Raw genomic sequence first — 17,592 nt, 5'->3', positions numbered from 1 at the left:
GTATTACCAAAATTCTAATTTCGACCCTCAACCGAGCAATCAGACATTTGGACCGTTCTTGGTACCCAAACCTCCTACTATGACAACACCACCCTATTACCTCTCATACCTTGACCCTTCCACCATAACAACGTAGGCTGCTGGCATAAGTTCACACCATAATCCTTTTGCCTCTCATATGTTTCCACCTTCTCCTCAGTTTGTGTGCCCCCCACCTCCGTCTGTATATCACTCCGTCGAACCCTCTTACCCTACTTACACCACAACCCTCACTACTACTCCTTACACTACAGTGGACGTTTCACAATTTCATATGCCTGGCCTGCCACCACAACCTTTCACAGATCCAAACCTACCCACGATGAAACAAATGAAGTTGGAACTCACCACGTTCGGGAGTGGTGACCCAGTGGAGTGGCTTAACAAGGTGGAACAATATTTTGCTTTCTATCAGATTCCGAAGGAGCGTAAATTGGCTATTGTGAGTATGCACATCACCGACAAGGCGGCTGACTGTTGGTTTATGTTCCAGCACGAATTTCCTCGTTCATGACATGGTTTGGCTGACTTACTCATGCGAGAATTTGGTGGTCATAACATGCTCGAGCACCAGGCTTCTTTAGCTCGGATGACTCAAATAGGCTCTGTTGAGCAATTTATGGACCAGTTTACACGATTGTCTCATCGAGCTCATGGTATTTCCCACCAGTTGCTCTTGTATTACTTTCTGAGCGGGTTGAAGGAGAGTATCCGCGCCGATGTGAAAACAATGAAACCAACTACGTTGTACGGGGCTTGTGAGCTAGCCAAGTTGTATGAGGCTAGGGAAACCACTTTACGGGGGCAAATAAGTAACCACCACTATCAGGCTCGGGCGCCGCCGCCACGAACTACCACCACAACAACGCTTGTGCGACCCCCACCGCAGGCAGCACCACCGCAGGCACCGCAACACCTTGCTGCATCCCCCATGTTGGCCCGGGCAGGGCTAATCGACGTCTCACGCAGGGAGAGTATGATGATCGGCGCGCACGCGGCCTCTTTTTTTTGTGATGCTCTATATCAACTTGGCCACAACTGCCGCCGTGGTAATGGCAATACTCTCATGGTATTAGAAATCTTGCCGGAGGAGCAAGATATACCAGGCCCAGAGGTGGAGGAAGCGGTCGCCGATATGGCAGTGCTTGAAGGGGCTGAAGAGGAACTCCAACTACATGTTATGGAGGAGGGAAACAGAGCTCAAACAATGCAGCTCAAGGGGGATTGCATTACGAAGTCAATGCATGTGTTGATTGACTCGGGTGCATCACATAACTTCTTACACCCCTCTGTGTTGAAGAGTTATAAAGGCCTCATCATTGACATCAAACCGCTTCGTGTGCGATTAGCTACTGGAGCTATTAAGCATACTCAGAGCAAAATTCAGGTACCACTTACCTTGCAACAACACACTTTTGTTGCTAACTATTACATATTACCTGTTTCAAGATGTGAGGTAGTACTTGGTACATCATGGCTGCGGACCCTTGGTGATATCATTTGGAACTTTTAATCCATGACTATGAGATTCAATGTGAAAGGTCAATGGGTGGCACACCAAGGTGAAACAAAAACTCAATCAACTATTGTTAGCTGCAAAGCAATGAATAGACTATTACGAAGAGAGCGGGAAGCAGTGATTGTTCAACTGAACTGTTTCCTCATTGAGTCCCCCACCGAACCTACCACCACTCCCTCAAATAAACCTACCTCAACTCACTCAGCTGAAACTAACACCACTCACTCAATCCCTATTGAGATCAAAACTCTATTACACAAGTACTCTTCCGTGTTTGACACTCCAACACAACTACCTCCTGCAAGGACACAAGACCACCGCATTGTGTTAGCTCCAAACACCACCCCTATAAGTGTCAGGCCCTATCGTTACCCTTAGTGTCAAAAAAATGAAATTGAAAATATCATCCAGGAGATGTTAGATAATGGCATAATTCGACCTAGCACCAGTCCATTTTCTTCACCAGTTCTATTAGTGAAGAAGAAGGATGGCACTTGGCGCCTTTGCATTGATTACAGGGCCTTGAACGCAATGACCGTTAAGGACAAGTATCTGATTCCAGTCGTGGATGATTTAATGGATGAGATTTGTGGCGCCGTTGTGTTTACTAAACTTGACTTGCGATCTGGATATCATCAAATCCGAATGGCGAAATCCGATGTGGAGAAGACGGCTTTTCGAACACATTCTGGCCATTATAAGTTTTTTGTTCTCCCTTTTGGCCTTACCAACGCACCCTCTACCTTTCAAGCGGTGATGAACGATGTTTTGAGGGATATGTTGCAAAAATGGGTCTTAGTCTTTTTCGATGACATTCTCATTTACAGTGATTCCATGGAGCACCATTTGGTTCAACTTGAAAAGGTGTTTCAACGATTGGAAGCTCACTCACTCAAGGTAAAAGAGAGTGAGTGAGCTTCCAAGTTGAATACTTGGGTCATATCATTTCAGCTGCTGGGGTACCTTTGCAGCGCCACAAGTTGAATACTTGGGTCATATCATTTCAGCTGTTGGGGTGGTTGTTGATCCCTCCAAGGTTGCCAGCATCAAAACTTGGCCACAACCACAAACTTTAAAGAAACTAAGAGGTTTTTTGGGTCTTGTTGGGTACTATAGAAAGTTTGTGCGGGGATTTGGTGTTACTGCCAAACCACTCACCAAGTTACGCAAGAAAAATGGCTTTCATTGGACTGAAAAAGCTACAACTGCATTTGAGCAACTTAAGAATGCTTTGACATCTGCCCCAATCCTAGCAGTACTGGATTTTACAAAGGAGTTTTTGGTTGAATGTGATGCCTCTGACCATGGCATTGGCGCGGTCTTGTCGCAAGGTGGCCACCCTATCGCTTTCTTGAGCAAGGCCTTAGCTCAGAAACACTTGGCTCTAAGTGTGTATGATAAGGAGATGATGGTTATCGTCTCAGCGGTACAACATTGGCGACCTTATCTCTTGGGTCACCACTTCAAGATCATGACAGACCATCGCACCTTGGAGCATTTTCTTAATCAACGTATCACTACCCCGGCTCAGCAAAAGTGGCTTGTTAAGCTTATGGGTTACGATTACTCAATCACCTACAAGCCCGGTAAAACAAACTCCGCCCCGGATGCTTTGTCAAGGAAACTGTTATTGGCTACATTACAGGGTACCTCTGCACCTATTTATGATTACATCCTTCAAATTCAAAGAGCTTGTTTGTTAGACACTGAGGCACAACGCATCATATCTGCCTTGCAAGGGGGGAAATAGGTGAAAAATTACAAGTGGCTCAATGATCAGTTGCTATACAAGGATAAGCTTTATGTTCCTACTCATGGGGGCTGGAGATTGAAGGTGTTGGAAGAATTACATGGGGGACTGCTCGGTGTCCACGCAGGCAGGGCTAGGACTTATCAAAGAGTGAAGTGTAGTTTCTCATGGCCGGGATTGCACAAGGCAGTGAAGCACTTTGTTGCTAATTGCCACATTTGCCAACAACACCACCATGAAACAATTAAACCACCAGGGTTTTTGCAACCACTTCCGGTTCCTAACAAGGCTTGGAGTGTGATAACCACGGACTTCATCGAAGCTTTACCCAAATCCGAAGGCAAGACAGTTATCTGGGTCATTGTTGATAAGCTTACCAAGTATGCTCACTTTATCCCTCTTGCACATCCTTATTATGCAACATCTTTAGCTCATATATTTGTGCAAGAAGTATTCAAGTTGCATGGTACCCCTGAGATTATCATATCAGACAGAGGCCCTATCTTTATGAGCTTGTTTTGGGAAGAGTTTTTCAAGGCTCAAGGCACCAAACGTAGCAAGTCGTCTGCATACCATCCTCAATCTGATGGTCAAACAGAGAATTTGAACAAGACTCTGGAACAATACCTTCGATGTGTTGTTGGCCACAAACCTCACTCTTGGTTAAAGGCTTTACCCTGGGCTGAGTGGTGGTATAACACATCTCATCACTCAGCTATTGATATGTCTCCCTTCATGGCCCTATATGGCTATCAACCAGGTGAAATCCGTGCCTACCTCCCTGGGTCCACGACAGTAGCACAAGTTGATCAAGAACTTAGAACCAGTTGGCTATTTTAAAACGGAATCTTGAGAAAGCTAGGGCCCGAATGAAACTCTATTATGACAAAGGCCATACTGAAAGGTCCTTATCCATTGGTGACTTTGTGTACCTCAAGCTTCAACCCTACAGACAAAGTTTTATTCATCAAAAAGCTTTTCACAAGCTCTCTGCCAAGTACTATGGCCCCTACAAGGTAATTGAGAAGATTGGTGATGTAGCCTACAAATTACAGCTTCCCCCCCTCAGCCAAAATCCACAATGTCTTCCACGTCTCACTCTTAAAAAAACGAGTAGGAGAGGCTGTTCCTGTGGAGTCCCAACTGCCTCCGGTCAGTGACCTCAATGACAAGAAATGGAAGCCATAAGCTTTATTGGGGATTCGGATGATTAAACGGCGCTGTCAAGCGTCTGCTGAATGGTTAATCCAGTGGTCCGGTTCTACCATGGATGAGGCCACATGGGAACTGGCTGAGACTATTCAAGCTCGCTTTCCTGAATTCTACAGCACTGCAGACGTGTTAAGGAGCCCTGCAACTTGAGGACAAGTTTGTTGTGCAGCAGGCAGGGATGTAATGGGAGGAGGTCCAAAGCTGCGTTTTGCTTTAGTCGTGCACATGTTTAGCACGTGTCCTTATTTTATCTTACCAGTGTATTTACTTTTACCCCAAGTATTAGGGTTGGTTGATGATTGTCCTAGCCGCATGACACTTTGTCAGTGTTCATTGCTCTGCTGGACTATAAATATTAAGATGTAGCCCTGGAGCCGATATCATCTATGAAACATTGCATTTTCAATTCTTTATTTCCTTTCTTAGCTTAGGGTTCTTAGTCTCGTCACAACAACAGTAATAAGGAGCCCTGGAATACCAATCTTGAAAGAAAGCTTTGTTCTTTTGACCATCTTTATATTAAATTTTACTGCAGTTATGAACATAGATAATGTAGCGCCCAGCAGACCCATTGTCGCCCACAACGACGCATCGTTCGGGCTAAATAATTTGCCCCTCAAAAACTGGCTGTGCCGGCCTAGCAGAGAAGGCCCCAAGATAATGCCAGCCTGAACAAATCCAACCAGCAAAAACAAAAGCTTGATTTAGAATGATTTTTGATTACTTGATTTCACAACTACCATTCTTCATAATTTCGATGTTCAATATATTTACATTACCTTTGTTGTTTCACCATCAAATCTACCAACATTTCGCACTAGGCTACGTACCAGGAGATTGCAAGTGAATTTGGTCTGTCCGAGAGGCTTGAGAAGATAATAAAGCAGTCGGGAGGTCACAACGACGATGATAACTTGTGCTAGGGTTGCAGGAACTGCATGGTCCAAAGGATTTTCCTCCAACCAAAACCCTTTGGTACTCACGGCACCCGGTGGCGCACATACACGATACGATACAGACTGCTCAAGTTGAGCCATCTTCGCCTGCCTCCAACCAGCTTCTTGATTATGCAATACTCTTAATGCAGAATGATCCCAATTATCATTTTAATGTGGGGATAATTCATAGAGGATTTTTCTGATCCTAATTGACCCCTGTGAATTATCCATGCAGAGATTTCTTTGTGAAAGTTACTATCAACACGACGTAACCTCCTGGATGAATATATATGGAGACCGCGAATTGATAGTTGAACCAAGATTGGGAAAATGGGATGGTGTTTGGGTCTTTGATTCAAGCGCGCGGCAAACGTTATTGTGGATGCACGGTCTTTCTCAAATAAGTGGGAAATGTAGTCCGCACGAATTTGGAGAGAAAATATAGGTGCATTGATACTGAAGTGATCATCAAAAACACCTACAACCGATCGATTTATAATCGCTGAAATTGAATGAGTTCTCTATCCATTTATTCCATCTTTTTTCGTATTCATCAAATGAGACTTTTTTGTTGAATATGTTACTCAAAAAATCGAACTCTATTTTCTGCCTTAACATTCTCTCACCATTTGGACTACTCTGAAATGTACAAAAGGAGACCTCTTTCATATGCTTAATTTGACTCCATCACAACAACGTCAACATATAGACGATTATGTAACATAAATTGAAAAAAAAAACAAGTTGATGACAAAATACAAGTTTAGAGTATCAATTCGATGGATTTTAGTCCAGTATCATATTGAACATGTCATAACAATCAACAATGTAGATTTATGTGGTGAATTATCTTTTAATTTTAATTGTTTTTTTTTTCAATTGAGAAACTTAATTTTTTGCGTTACTTAACTTCAATTTTTAATGTCTAACACCATAACTGATCTCTTAATCGATTTAAGATGACTCCCAATTAGTCATTAGTTGTTCAATTGACCTAAAACTTTATCATCTCATTCATCATTCCCGTTTGATTGCTCCCCATGTGTTTGCCTTGGAAGCAAAGTATGTACGTTGGACAAGACTAGGTGTTTGCTTTCCTCTCTCACACACTTAAGCACACTTCTGCATGAGCAACCACGCATACCACGCATACCACGATATTTCATGTCGATGACATGATCCAAAGCTGGGTTACACGTCCGGTGGTTTTATTACAACGAAGTCCACGGTATCCAGATCTGAAAATGACACGTGGTGTGCATGCAGCTCCTTATGAAAATACGTAAAGCAAACTCTTCGCTCCGCAGTGGTAAATACGTAAATTCCACAACACCATCAGGGCATAACAGAAAACTCGTAGCTGGCAGGGCACAGGAATTACTTCGGGGCCAAGACAGTGGCGTAAAATCAGTGGCTCGGGAAGGTTCGGGAATCTCCCGGCTCGCGGCTCGGATCCGAAGCGCCACGAAAGCGACTAATATGACGCCACGTCCTCCATTATCCATAGGCCGCAAATTCAAAAAGCGATAAAATAAAATATCTACGGATGAAATATCTGGAGACAGAAGGCTATAAATACCACCGGAGCTTTGATTCCTAGAGATTTCTTGATTTGCTTATAGAAAACACAAAACAGAGTGCTCTCGTTTCTACTCCCAAAACGCAAGCTGCAGTGTCGTTTTGATTCCGAGGTTGGTGTTCTAAACTTCGGTCTTATCCTCAATTTGTAGTTGCTTCATTTTGAGGATTCGGATTTTAGGGTTATTGGGAATCAGGGTTGCTGATTCAAATTGGGGGTTTTCAGTTTTCGTTTGCGTGGTGGGATAGATTGGAAGGTTGTATATATTAGTGTTGTATCTTTTAGCTTTCAGGATTTTGATTTCCTAGCTGGTACACTAGAAAGTTCCAATTCCTGATCGGATTTGATTTGGGCATTGTTTGGTTCTGCTGTGCTTTGTCTATAAATAAGACAAGGGTGCTTAAAAATCTCTTGTTGCTTTCGCTACAGATTGTGGAGAAGCAGATCAACTTTGAGAATCTAATCATAGACCAAGAAGGGAAAATGGGTGCTTATAAGCAGAGCTCTAAGGGGGTTTCACAGCCTCTGGATAGTTCTAAGAAGCGGCGGCGAAGTAAGAAGGATGGAGCTAGTATTGAGGAGACTCTGAAGAGGTGGAAAGAGTATAACAATCAGTTAGAGGCTAAAGTTCGTAAGGTTCAGGCGAAGGGGTCGAAGAAGGGGTGCATGAAGGGTAAAGGAGGGCCGGAGAATCAGAGGTGTAATTACAGAGGTGTTAGGCAGAGGACGTGGGGGAAGTGGGTTGCGGAGATTCGAGAGCCGAATAAAGGAAGTAGGCTTTGGTTGGGTACTTTCCCCACTGCTGAGGCTGCTGCGCTTGCTTATGATGAAGCCGCAAGAGCCATGTATGGTGCCACTGCTCGCCTTAACCGGCCTAGTGTGAACAATCAGAGAAATTATGCGTGTTCTTGGAGTGAATTGTCGCATGAGACTTCGTCGGTTTCAGGGGGTGCTTCTGTGGCAAGACAAGGGTGCTGTGAATCTACGGCGTTGTTGAGTCAGTCTGTTAAATCCGAGGTGTGTGCAGAGGAGGAGTCCTGTATGAAAACCGAGGATGGCGAGGGTGAATCGATAAGTTATACTTGGCCGAATTCATTTACTCAACCCGGTGCGTCTGATAATACAGGGGATTTAGAGGTGAAGAGTGAAGTCCCTGTGGACAACATTTACACAGATCAACCTGGTGTCCCAGAGGAGGCACAAGATTGGATTTGCGGAGGTGGCTTTGATGTGGATTACTTGAAGCAGTTTTCGGTGGATGAGCTTATCTATGTAGATGATCTTTGTGGCCCTTCGGAGGATAACATCCCTGCTTTGAGACATCAGGAAGAGTCGAGCTCCAATGTTGGTCATTATCAGTTCACAGACATGGCTTCTAGTGAGGGCGCCACACCATCGGATTCATCAATCCAGTTGCAGCACATGGACCAGGAAGTTTCTGTTGCTGACTATGGCTTTGATTTGCTGAATCATCAGATGCAGGAGAATAACGTTGGAGTAGATAATCACGGATACTTCAGGATGGATGATTTTGATTACGGCTTCACTGGTGGAGCAAGCTATGGGAGCTGATGAGGAAGCGTCAAATGCTACAGCTGTGCTGTTGCTTAGTTCCATGTCATGTGATGATGATGGGTTCCAGTAGAGTTGTGGTACTGTTTGTTGAGTGAACTGTTTCCTTTTGTCATAGCTCGTTCTCTTATAGATTTTTAGACGAGAGAATGTAGCAGTGACGATTTTTCCTGTTCTCATCTGTGGACAAGTTGCCTTGACTATGATCTATAAACTAGCCCATGAATTGATTCTTTGTTGTAAATTGTAATTATGTTTGTTTGTCTCAAGATGGAAGTTTATAAATTTTACGGAAGTTCAAAACATAACTGATTCTTTGTTCCCTTTTGCACTTTTCATTTGTGATTAAATAGAGCAAATTATGTAATTGTGACTAAAAGATGCAGGCTTGTCAAAGTTGTAGCCTACAAAAGTATGTATTGAGAATCTCATATCAGCAACTGCAGTAGAGTAAATGAATTTGAACAGAAATGCAAAATATCTTCTTGACAAATGAAGGATCCTACATTCCCATAAATCCAATAGATGCAAACATGCCAATCGAAATGCCAAAAGGCCATTGTTCCACCTCTTTACTCATAAACTTGCTCCCTTAATTTGGTGACCAGTGGGTCCTGTAGCAATGTATTAAGAATTACAACACAGATGAACAAGAAGCTGTAAAACTACTGTAGAAAGCGTCCTGTAGCAGGTTCAAAATGTGAAAGCTTCTTCCTCCAACAGTTGGAACAGAAAGTAGTGCGGATTTGGAGTTGAAAGGAGCCAAAATGGCTCCATTGGGATAAACAGGCTAATTTGGAAGAGAAACTCTTGACCCTGTGCCCCTGCCTATTGTCAAAGACAGGATAAAGTTGCAAAATGAGTTCACTCAGGTCTTCTTCTTTTTTTGATGCAATCACTCAGGGTCTTTGCACGAACAAGTTTCTTCAACTTCGAGTATATTCTTCTTCTTTTCTAGTTTTGTTTTAGTTGAACTTGCATTCTTGTAGAGTTGTAGTTCTGAAGATGAAGAGTGATAGTTATTAAGTGTATGCTCATATTACAATGTATCCATGCTCTATTGGAACATAACTACATACAGTGGCGGAGACAAAACCATAAGATTACTGGGGCACACAAATGAACTAGTATAATGAGAAAAACATAAAATCTTGAAAGATTGTATATGATATTCGTGTTTGAGTTGAGAGTCAACACATGCTTCTACTATGTTCTTGATTTTATACAAAAATTCCAAATAACTTAGAAGAATCACACCAACTAGTGTTATCATAATTCTGATTATTGAATGAACAACACTATTAGTGTGCATTCGTTAAAGTAAATGACGGAACAAGTTAATAACGTTTACGGTCAACGGACGTAACATTTAAATAAATAATTATGTAGTCTTAATTATTATTATAATTATCATTTACTTCTATTATAATCATGACATCTATATAAAAGAGATTATCAATGAAATGAGTATACTCACTTCCATTTTTCCTATAACAGTGATAAAGTTTTTTGATACAATTAGCATAATGTAAAAACTTAATTTAGAATGAGAATATTGTTAATTGTCTTATTCATGGAGCAAAAAGTATTGTTGTTAAGAAAGAGAACAAGATAAAAGAAAAATATGATGAAAGCTAGGATCGAAACTTAGACCCAGCACATGCCCAACATAAGGCTTACCTTTAAAGTGGTGCAATATTACTAATGGTGCCCAAGTAAAATGTAACCACTAGAACTGATTGGGGCACGTGACTCACTACATCTCTATGTCCCCCCGCCTCTGACCAGGGGTGGAGCTAGTAGGGTGCCAATAGGTGCCACAGCACCCCTATAATTAGATTCTTATAGTCTTGTTCCTTAAATTTGGCTTAATAACACTCAAACCTATGATAATCATATATATTGGCACCCCTCTCTAAGTTTTAGCGACATTAGGTGATAGTTTCCTTTCATAATTTTTCAAGTGCGGAATATTGAATGGAGGTGCTTTGTGAAATCAATATCATAAAGAAAACTAGAATTTGTAAATGTGTGTATGATTTTACTACCAAGTGCTAACAGAATTTAGCAACAAGCTTGCTAAGTTGGCTTCTGATCACTGAGGCCAATAGAGAAGTACAACAGCCAGTGGCCAGAAATTTTGTTAAGATGGGTCAAAACTCATGTATAGTACTATTCTACAAATTAAATGAGCTAATTATAAAATTTTAAGTTAATTGTTATCACTAATAACTCTTCAAATAATATAATTAAGAAGTTTAGAAGAAGAAGAAAAAAAACAAAAACACTATAAGTATGTATGAGCTCATAGTTGATCTGGAAGAGAAAGAGAATGAGAGGAAACCTCTGTTAAGATACATTGATTTGCTTTAATCTTATAAGCTAATTAAAAGTAGTAGTAGGTGATAACATACATTAGAAGGGGCAAAATGTATAAAATGGCTTCATTCTTCTAAAGCAAAAATCCAATGGTGTAACACAATTGTTAAGATGGCCAGGAGGGGCATTTGACCCTTCTAGTCTCCATGTATCTACGCCCGTGACAACAGCTCATATCAATCTAATCATGTTTTTCTGATTTGTGAATAAATCATTGATCACGCATAACATAGGTTCCAAATTAAGATTCAATAATTTCTGTCAAACTGCAGCCTGGTAATTTGGCAGAAGGAGTTCCGGGCAATAAAAGATCGTAACATTACAGATTTTCTAACCTGGTTCCGGAAAGGTGACAAATAAGGCTAAATATAGTGATCGGTAAATGTCAATATCTTGTTTGCATCTTCATATATTCAATGTCTAGCGATCTTGACAGCTTCAGAGTTCGACCCTAGGATGGGAAACACAGCCAATTAGACAAGGACGTACGATTAGGCCACTTGTAGTATTTGCTTCAACTTCTAAAACATTTTGAAATGCCAACGTGAGTTTGATTATTCGCCCAAGTACTCTTCAAAGGCCAAAAGCTCATAGAATTACCTGCTGAGAAAGCAAAGGCATTAAGCAAAGGGTCTAGTTGGGGAGCGATATAGTACCATACGCACGTGAAGGAGTGGTTCCAACTTTGAATACGATCAAGTTGGTGAAGGTGGGTGGAAACCGTGCATGGAATTATTGAAAAAAAAATTCGAAAGGAAAGCTCAAGTTGAGAGAAACACGCTGAAAGTTCGTAAAGTAAATTAAACGGTGAAGCGGCAGCAACTTAATTCCGGGAGGATGAGATCGAGAAATTGGAAATTAAGTTGTTCGATCTGGATAGTTTTCAGAACTCATGACAGTTGAAGGCGTAGTTTGAAGCATGCCCTTGAGCTCTCTTGTGATCAACCTTAATTTATCGATGTTGAAATATATATTTTCAACAAATATCTTGGCTTAACACATTTGGAGTAATATTAACCATGCATGTACACGGATATGGAATTCTGAATCAAAATATAATCAATGCATTATAGAGTTTAGGTCATGTCTCCGCAATGGGGCTAATGATACATTCGCCCATACACGAGAATCGAAGGAAGGATAGTGAATTAGTGATGCTTGTTTTGAGAGAAAATTGCACAAGAACATTCAAAAACGCGTTTCTTATTTTCTCACCGAAATATTCATATTGATACATCATGATCGATCTTAAATAACATGCTAAAACCTTCTTTTTTTTAATTAACTACTAGATCGACATGGTAAAACCTAAAACTTGTTAGTGGATAATTGAACCTTATTAGTGAAATTGCTGTTATAATTTCTTCATTAGCTAGTGGATGATCGATGCTATGCATGTGGACGGCCGACGGCGCGGATAGTTGATTAATTGATCGACGAGATTTTCTGGCAGTCAATATATACGGATGTCAAATAGTGGATAGTCGGAACTCGGAACTCAATCCAAGCATGCCTAATCTGTTTGTTTGGTGGATCTCCTAAAAGTTTCAACTAAGTTGGATAAGTATAAACAAGGTGACGATCGAACAATACATTCATATAAATGTTGTATAAGTCAAAACACACAAAATGCTATGATGATAAGGATATGGCTATTTGCACGTTTTGCAGAAAAATGTTTGAGATTCGTGCGCTTATTAGCTCAATTGTGTTTTAATTTGAAAAGAATGAACGTTGTAAACAAACTTAGTGTGATAGCTTAAAAAGTTAGTACAATTGGCCGGAATTTTCAGAAGATTGAGCTAATTTGGAGAAAAATTATTATATGTATCTAGTACATAGTTTACGTGGCGTATCATTTTAATGTTATTGATCCATTTTTATGGTGTTTATTTCTGATTGGTTACTCATATTTAAATAATTTTTTCTCCTTTCACCATGTGCATATTTACCACATTATAAAGTAATATAATGACTTAGTACATCGTATGGCAGTGTCACATGGTGTTCCGGGTATACAGAATAAACTTCTAATCTGGAAAGGAGATATAGTATTCAAACTTGGAATATCTAAGCAAATGAGAGTAGGAATGTAGGATAGAGTAATTACTGACATAATTTTGAGTTTCTTTTCTGTTTTTGACAAAATTTTGAGTTGAATTTTCAACATACGTACTCTTCTTTTTTGTTATCAAAAAAACATATGTACTCTTTTGCTACGGAGAAAGTTCGGTTTACATTAGTCATGATCATCGTGAATGTCCATAAAAGGCAAAATCAATAATACAAATTGTACCATATATAATTTTACACAAATTATAAGTCAATTTAGAAAAAAAAAAGGGTCTAGAACCCATCCTAGTTGGGAGGCTCATCATTATGCCCTAATAAAGTTTTGTTGATTACATATAGCATCTTTAGCGCTAGTGCATGTCTAGCAAATTAATGCTTCATTAATTCAAGCTCTACATAAACTTAACCGATTTAAGGTAAATAAAGTATTATTAAAAAATCAATTATTTGAGTTTGTTTTTTTCATCAAGAAGCGTAGTTTGTGGAGAAGAAAATTTCTTAACCTTTTCAATGAATAGATAAGTGGAATTTTTGACTTCTCTGCTTACGGTGCTTGATAACGTTCCACACGAGCAGTTAAAATTTATTTTATTAATTATAATAAAAATAAGAATTAAATATTTGTGACACCTTATGTTTTATACCTAAAAACAGTTTTGCACCTCGGGTTTTAATTAAATTCATATATTATTGAACTCTTATATTATCAACAGTTTTGTCTATTCCGTCAAATTAATCCGTTAACTCACCAACATGTCAAACATTTGACGTTAAAATAACTAAAATATCTCCATAAAATTAATTTAATTTTTCCTTAGTTTTTACCCTTTTAACGCTTTTATTCATATTTTCTCTCTCTCTCTAGGTTGATATTAGGCGGATTTTTTTGATAAAGTACTATTGAAAAATTTGACATTTTGTCTTGATAGCATTATCTCTTTTTCATATATACAGACATAAGTTTGAAAATTTGTGTTGATAACATTGTTATAATTTATATAATAAATGCACTAAAAATAAAGGGCGCAAAAATAAATTCAAGAAATTAAAATAAGAGAAAAAAACAAAATAATTAGAAAAGAAAATAAATTGATTTGAATTTGGGGTATTTAAGTCATTTTAAAAACTTAACGGAATATTATAACGGTAACTAACAGAATATATAAAATTGTCGACAAATATAAATTTAAGGATATATTAATTTAATTTGAAACTTAAAAGATAAAATTTTTTTTACATAAAATATTAGATATCACAAGTATTTAATCTTAAAAATAATATGTCACCTATTTACATAAAAAAAATGCCGAGTTCATTCCATTTTGCATTGAGAGACTTAAATACATAATTTCATTAATTAAAATAATGAAAATGAATTAGAGCCTAAATAGTACGTTACAGTTGGAAATATATAGAAATAGATAATTAAACTAAACACAAAGTCCAAAGGAGGAGGGAGGATAGCAGCAAGTTGAGGATCCACTTGCAAGTCCGGCGTAAGCCCTGTGATCATCTTTCTCTGTCCGAGGAAACGATGCCATCAAAACTAATCCAAGTGGAGCCGAACGACCCAACTCTTGAGCTCTCTTCAACAACATGGCCATTATTATAAACTCTTAAATCCATCCAAAGTTCCAAACACAACTACATCTCCTTCTTCTCCTTCCTCTCCCACCGCGCCATTATATACGATCATATATATCTCCATCCACTAACCCTCTATCCATAAACACACACCAGCTTCATTTCATAGCTCTCTCCTCTGAAGCTAAGCTTGATCTTGTTTGTTACACGGAAGAGCAAATGCCTTCTTCTGTTCAGCTTCAGAGGATCAACTCCCCTACCCCAATAACAACCGCGGCCGCCGCGGCCATCAGCCACAAGCAGTCCCAGGCAGTCACGCGCCAGGTTCTTCCTCTTTCCCCACGCTCCGTCAACATACCGGACTCCGTGGCTCTTTACCACTCTTACTCGACGATGGCCTTGCCGAACCAGTGCTGCTCCGTGGTGGTGCAGAACATCGACGCTCCCGTCCCCACCGTTTGGTCCGTGGTGCGCCGCTTCGACAACCCACAAGCTTACAAGCACTTCCTCAAGAGCTGCCACGTCATCGGCGGGGATCCGACCATCAAAGTCGGCACGCTCCGAGAGGTACACGTGGTGTCGGGCCTCCCCGCGGCCTCCAGCACCGAGAGACTTGAGATTCTCGACGACGAGCGCCACGTGCTAAGCTTCAGCGTTGTCGGTGGAGACCACCGCCTGAGGAACTACCGCTCCGTGACAACACTACACGCCTCGTCGAACGGCACCGGAACCGTTGTCGTAGAGTCGTACGTCGTCGACGTGCCGACGGGAAACACGAAAGAGGAGACCTGCGTGTTTGCAGACACCATCGTGCGTTGTAACTTGCAGTCGTTGGCTCAGATCGCCGAGAGTATGAGCAAACCGGAATAATTCATATGATCACATGACATCACTAAGATTCATTCTTTTTTTGATTTCCAATTGTGATTATGTGAGCTGGTTGGAAATTTTTAGATTCGTTATAGGGTTAAAATGGTCAGATGGTGTCGTACGGTGTATGTGTATAGTGGCTCTGCATGTTTATCCTGTATTCCTGTTTTTCTCGATCATATTGTTCATGCAATGATCAGATGATCTAATATAATATTTTCGTGCTACCTTCAATTTTCTTGTTTTTTTGTTCCTTTGGATCTTCTTCCGTTCTTGATGAAGAATATGATAAAAAAAATACAGGATAAACATGCTTAAAATTATCGAAGCTACTTACTTCTAAACTGAATGAAAAATATTTTATCGTCATAATATAACGTCAGATCTGGCGCCGCAATCCACGTATCATGTCACGTTATCTTACTATATCAGTAATTATAATAATCAAAAATGTTATTTTTAAATAAAAATATAATCTTATATTTGTTAATCCATTGGCTCTAAATTATTATAAAAAAAATTATAATTCTTTTTTATATTATTTATTTTTTTAAAATACTTTTAAAATATATAAAAAAATACGATATATACAAAATATGCTTGAAATATATATATAATTATATATATGTGTGCATGACTGCATGTGTGTAGAATGCATATATAGTAATTGTATTAATTAATTATAACTATTAATTAATCGTAAATATAAACTAATTAAATAAAAAAGTCATGAATCTTGACATATTTGTATTAAATATAGTATTACTTAAGATATATATACTTTAGAAAAAATATCATTTATTATTTTACATATCCCCTTAAATCGATTATATCCTAAAAAAATAATATTTATTTTTAAGGATAATTTAGAACAATTGAATTAACAAGAATATGATTGTCTTTTCATTTAAAATAATATTTTTATATAATTTTAATTATTAATTTAACAATATGACGTAACATGCTACGTAAAATTGTGACGGCGAATTTATCGTCATATTATGACACCCTAACACTCCTCAAAATAAATATATACCCTCATTTTGCTCCATTATTTGTATTTTCTCTCTTTAATTATATTTTCTCGTACAATCGGGGCTTAAAGTGAATGACTGCAATTAATCATAGTAATTTGCATGAGATTCTCTAAAGCTTTGTGATAATGGAAAGAACTGGCTGAATATCGTAGAGATCTGTGCCTATTTAGAAATGCTTGGTGTACATCAGTACATTCGTACCATATACGAATTATTGTGTTGAGATTCATTTCAGTAGCAGATCGACTAGCAGCTGCTGCGACTCGAGTACTTATTGCCCAGTTACTATGTCAATTAATTTGTAAACAAATGGTTTTTTAATGGTACGAATAAAGGGTTGCATGTACTAGTTAGTGTATGTATTCCGTACTCTTTAATTGAGCACCTAATTAATTAAGAAAAGTTTAAGCTAATCAGTATTCTTTCGATTATAATCGTACGTAAATGCCAATGAGAAGCTGCTGTAAAGCGTGAAGATTCGCACGGACACCAATATTGTGCAGTGTGTCAGAGAAAGAAGAGGCAATAATCATCATCAGATAACTAATATTAGTAATATATGCATTGTTACTGAAGTTGAAACTTAAGGGGCAAAAGCTTATTAAGGAAAAATTCAATAAATATTGAATTCAGTATTTACCATTATCGGTGAGACCGTAAGACAACGATTAAGGTTGAAACTTCCACCTAAACTACCATAGTTGATTTAGGAAATCAAATAATATGATCATATTGATTTGACATGATATGTGCATCACAGCATCAGTGCATGTACATCGATAATCATGAATTCATAATTTAAGAACACAACTGTTACGTTAGCTCCATGATTCTTTTAATTTGTGTACTTTGCACTTGATTTTCATGTGCTATTTAATTTATATACTGGAGCAGCCAGTCCGGCACAGTTGTCTAGCTTTTGCAGTTTGCATTTGAAGAATGTACAGAAACGAAGAAAAATTCAATTCCAATGTTGTAGTTTACAAAAGAAAAAGTAAGATGTAGCTAGCTCGCTATATTGGAATTTTTCCATGGAAGCG

The 17,592-nt window shown here is 39.0% G+C and overlaps 2 protein-coding genes across 2 annotated transcripts; both read left to right on the top strand.

The window, feature by feature from the left end:
• Positions 1-7,072: 7,072 nt before the first annotated feature.
• On the top strand, positions 7,073-8,841 carry LOC126802653 (dehydration-responsive element-binding protein 2A-like). The gene is made up of 2 exons (XM_050530306.1): positions 7,073-7,149; positions 7,467-8,841. The coding sequence occupies exon 2, from the start codon at positions 7,521-7,523 to the stop codon at positions 8,607-8,609; it is 1,089 nt and encodes a 362-aa protein (XP_050386263.1). The 5' UTR covers positions 7,073-7,149; positions 7,467-7,520; the 3' UTR covers positions 8,610-8,841.
• Positions 8,842-14,685: 5,844 nt separating this feature from the next.
• Positions 14,686-15,749, top strand: LOC126801734 (abscisic acid receptor PYL4-like). The gene has a single exon (XM_050529181.1). It carries the CDS (start codon positions 14,865-14,867, stop codon positions 15,513-15,515), a length of 651 nt encoding a protein of 216 aa, XP_050385138.1. The 5' UTR covers positions 14,686-14,864; the 3' UTR covers positions 15,516-15,749.
• Positions 15,750-17,592: the final 1,843 nt, after the last annotated feature.

The sequence above is a fragment of the Argentina anserina genome, chromosome 7 (genome assembly GCF_933775445.1).
Source record: "Argentina anserina chromosome 7, drPotAnse1.1, whole genome shotgun sequence".
NCBI classification, from domain to species: Eukaryota; Viridiplantae; Streptophyta; class Magnoliopsida; order Rosales; family Rosaceae; genus Argentina; species Argentina anserina.
This window is presented reverse-complemented; position numbering and strand designations above follow the sequence as displayed.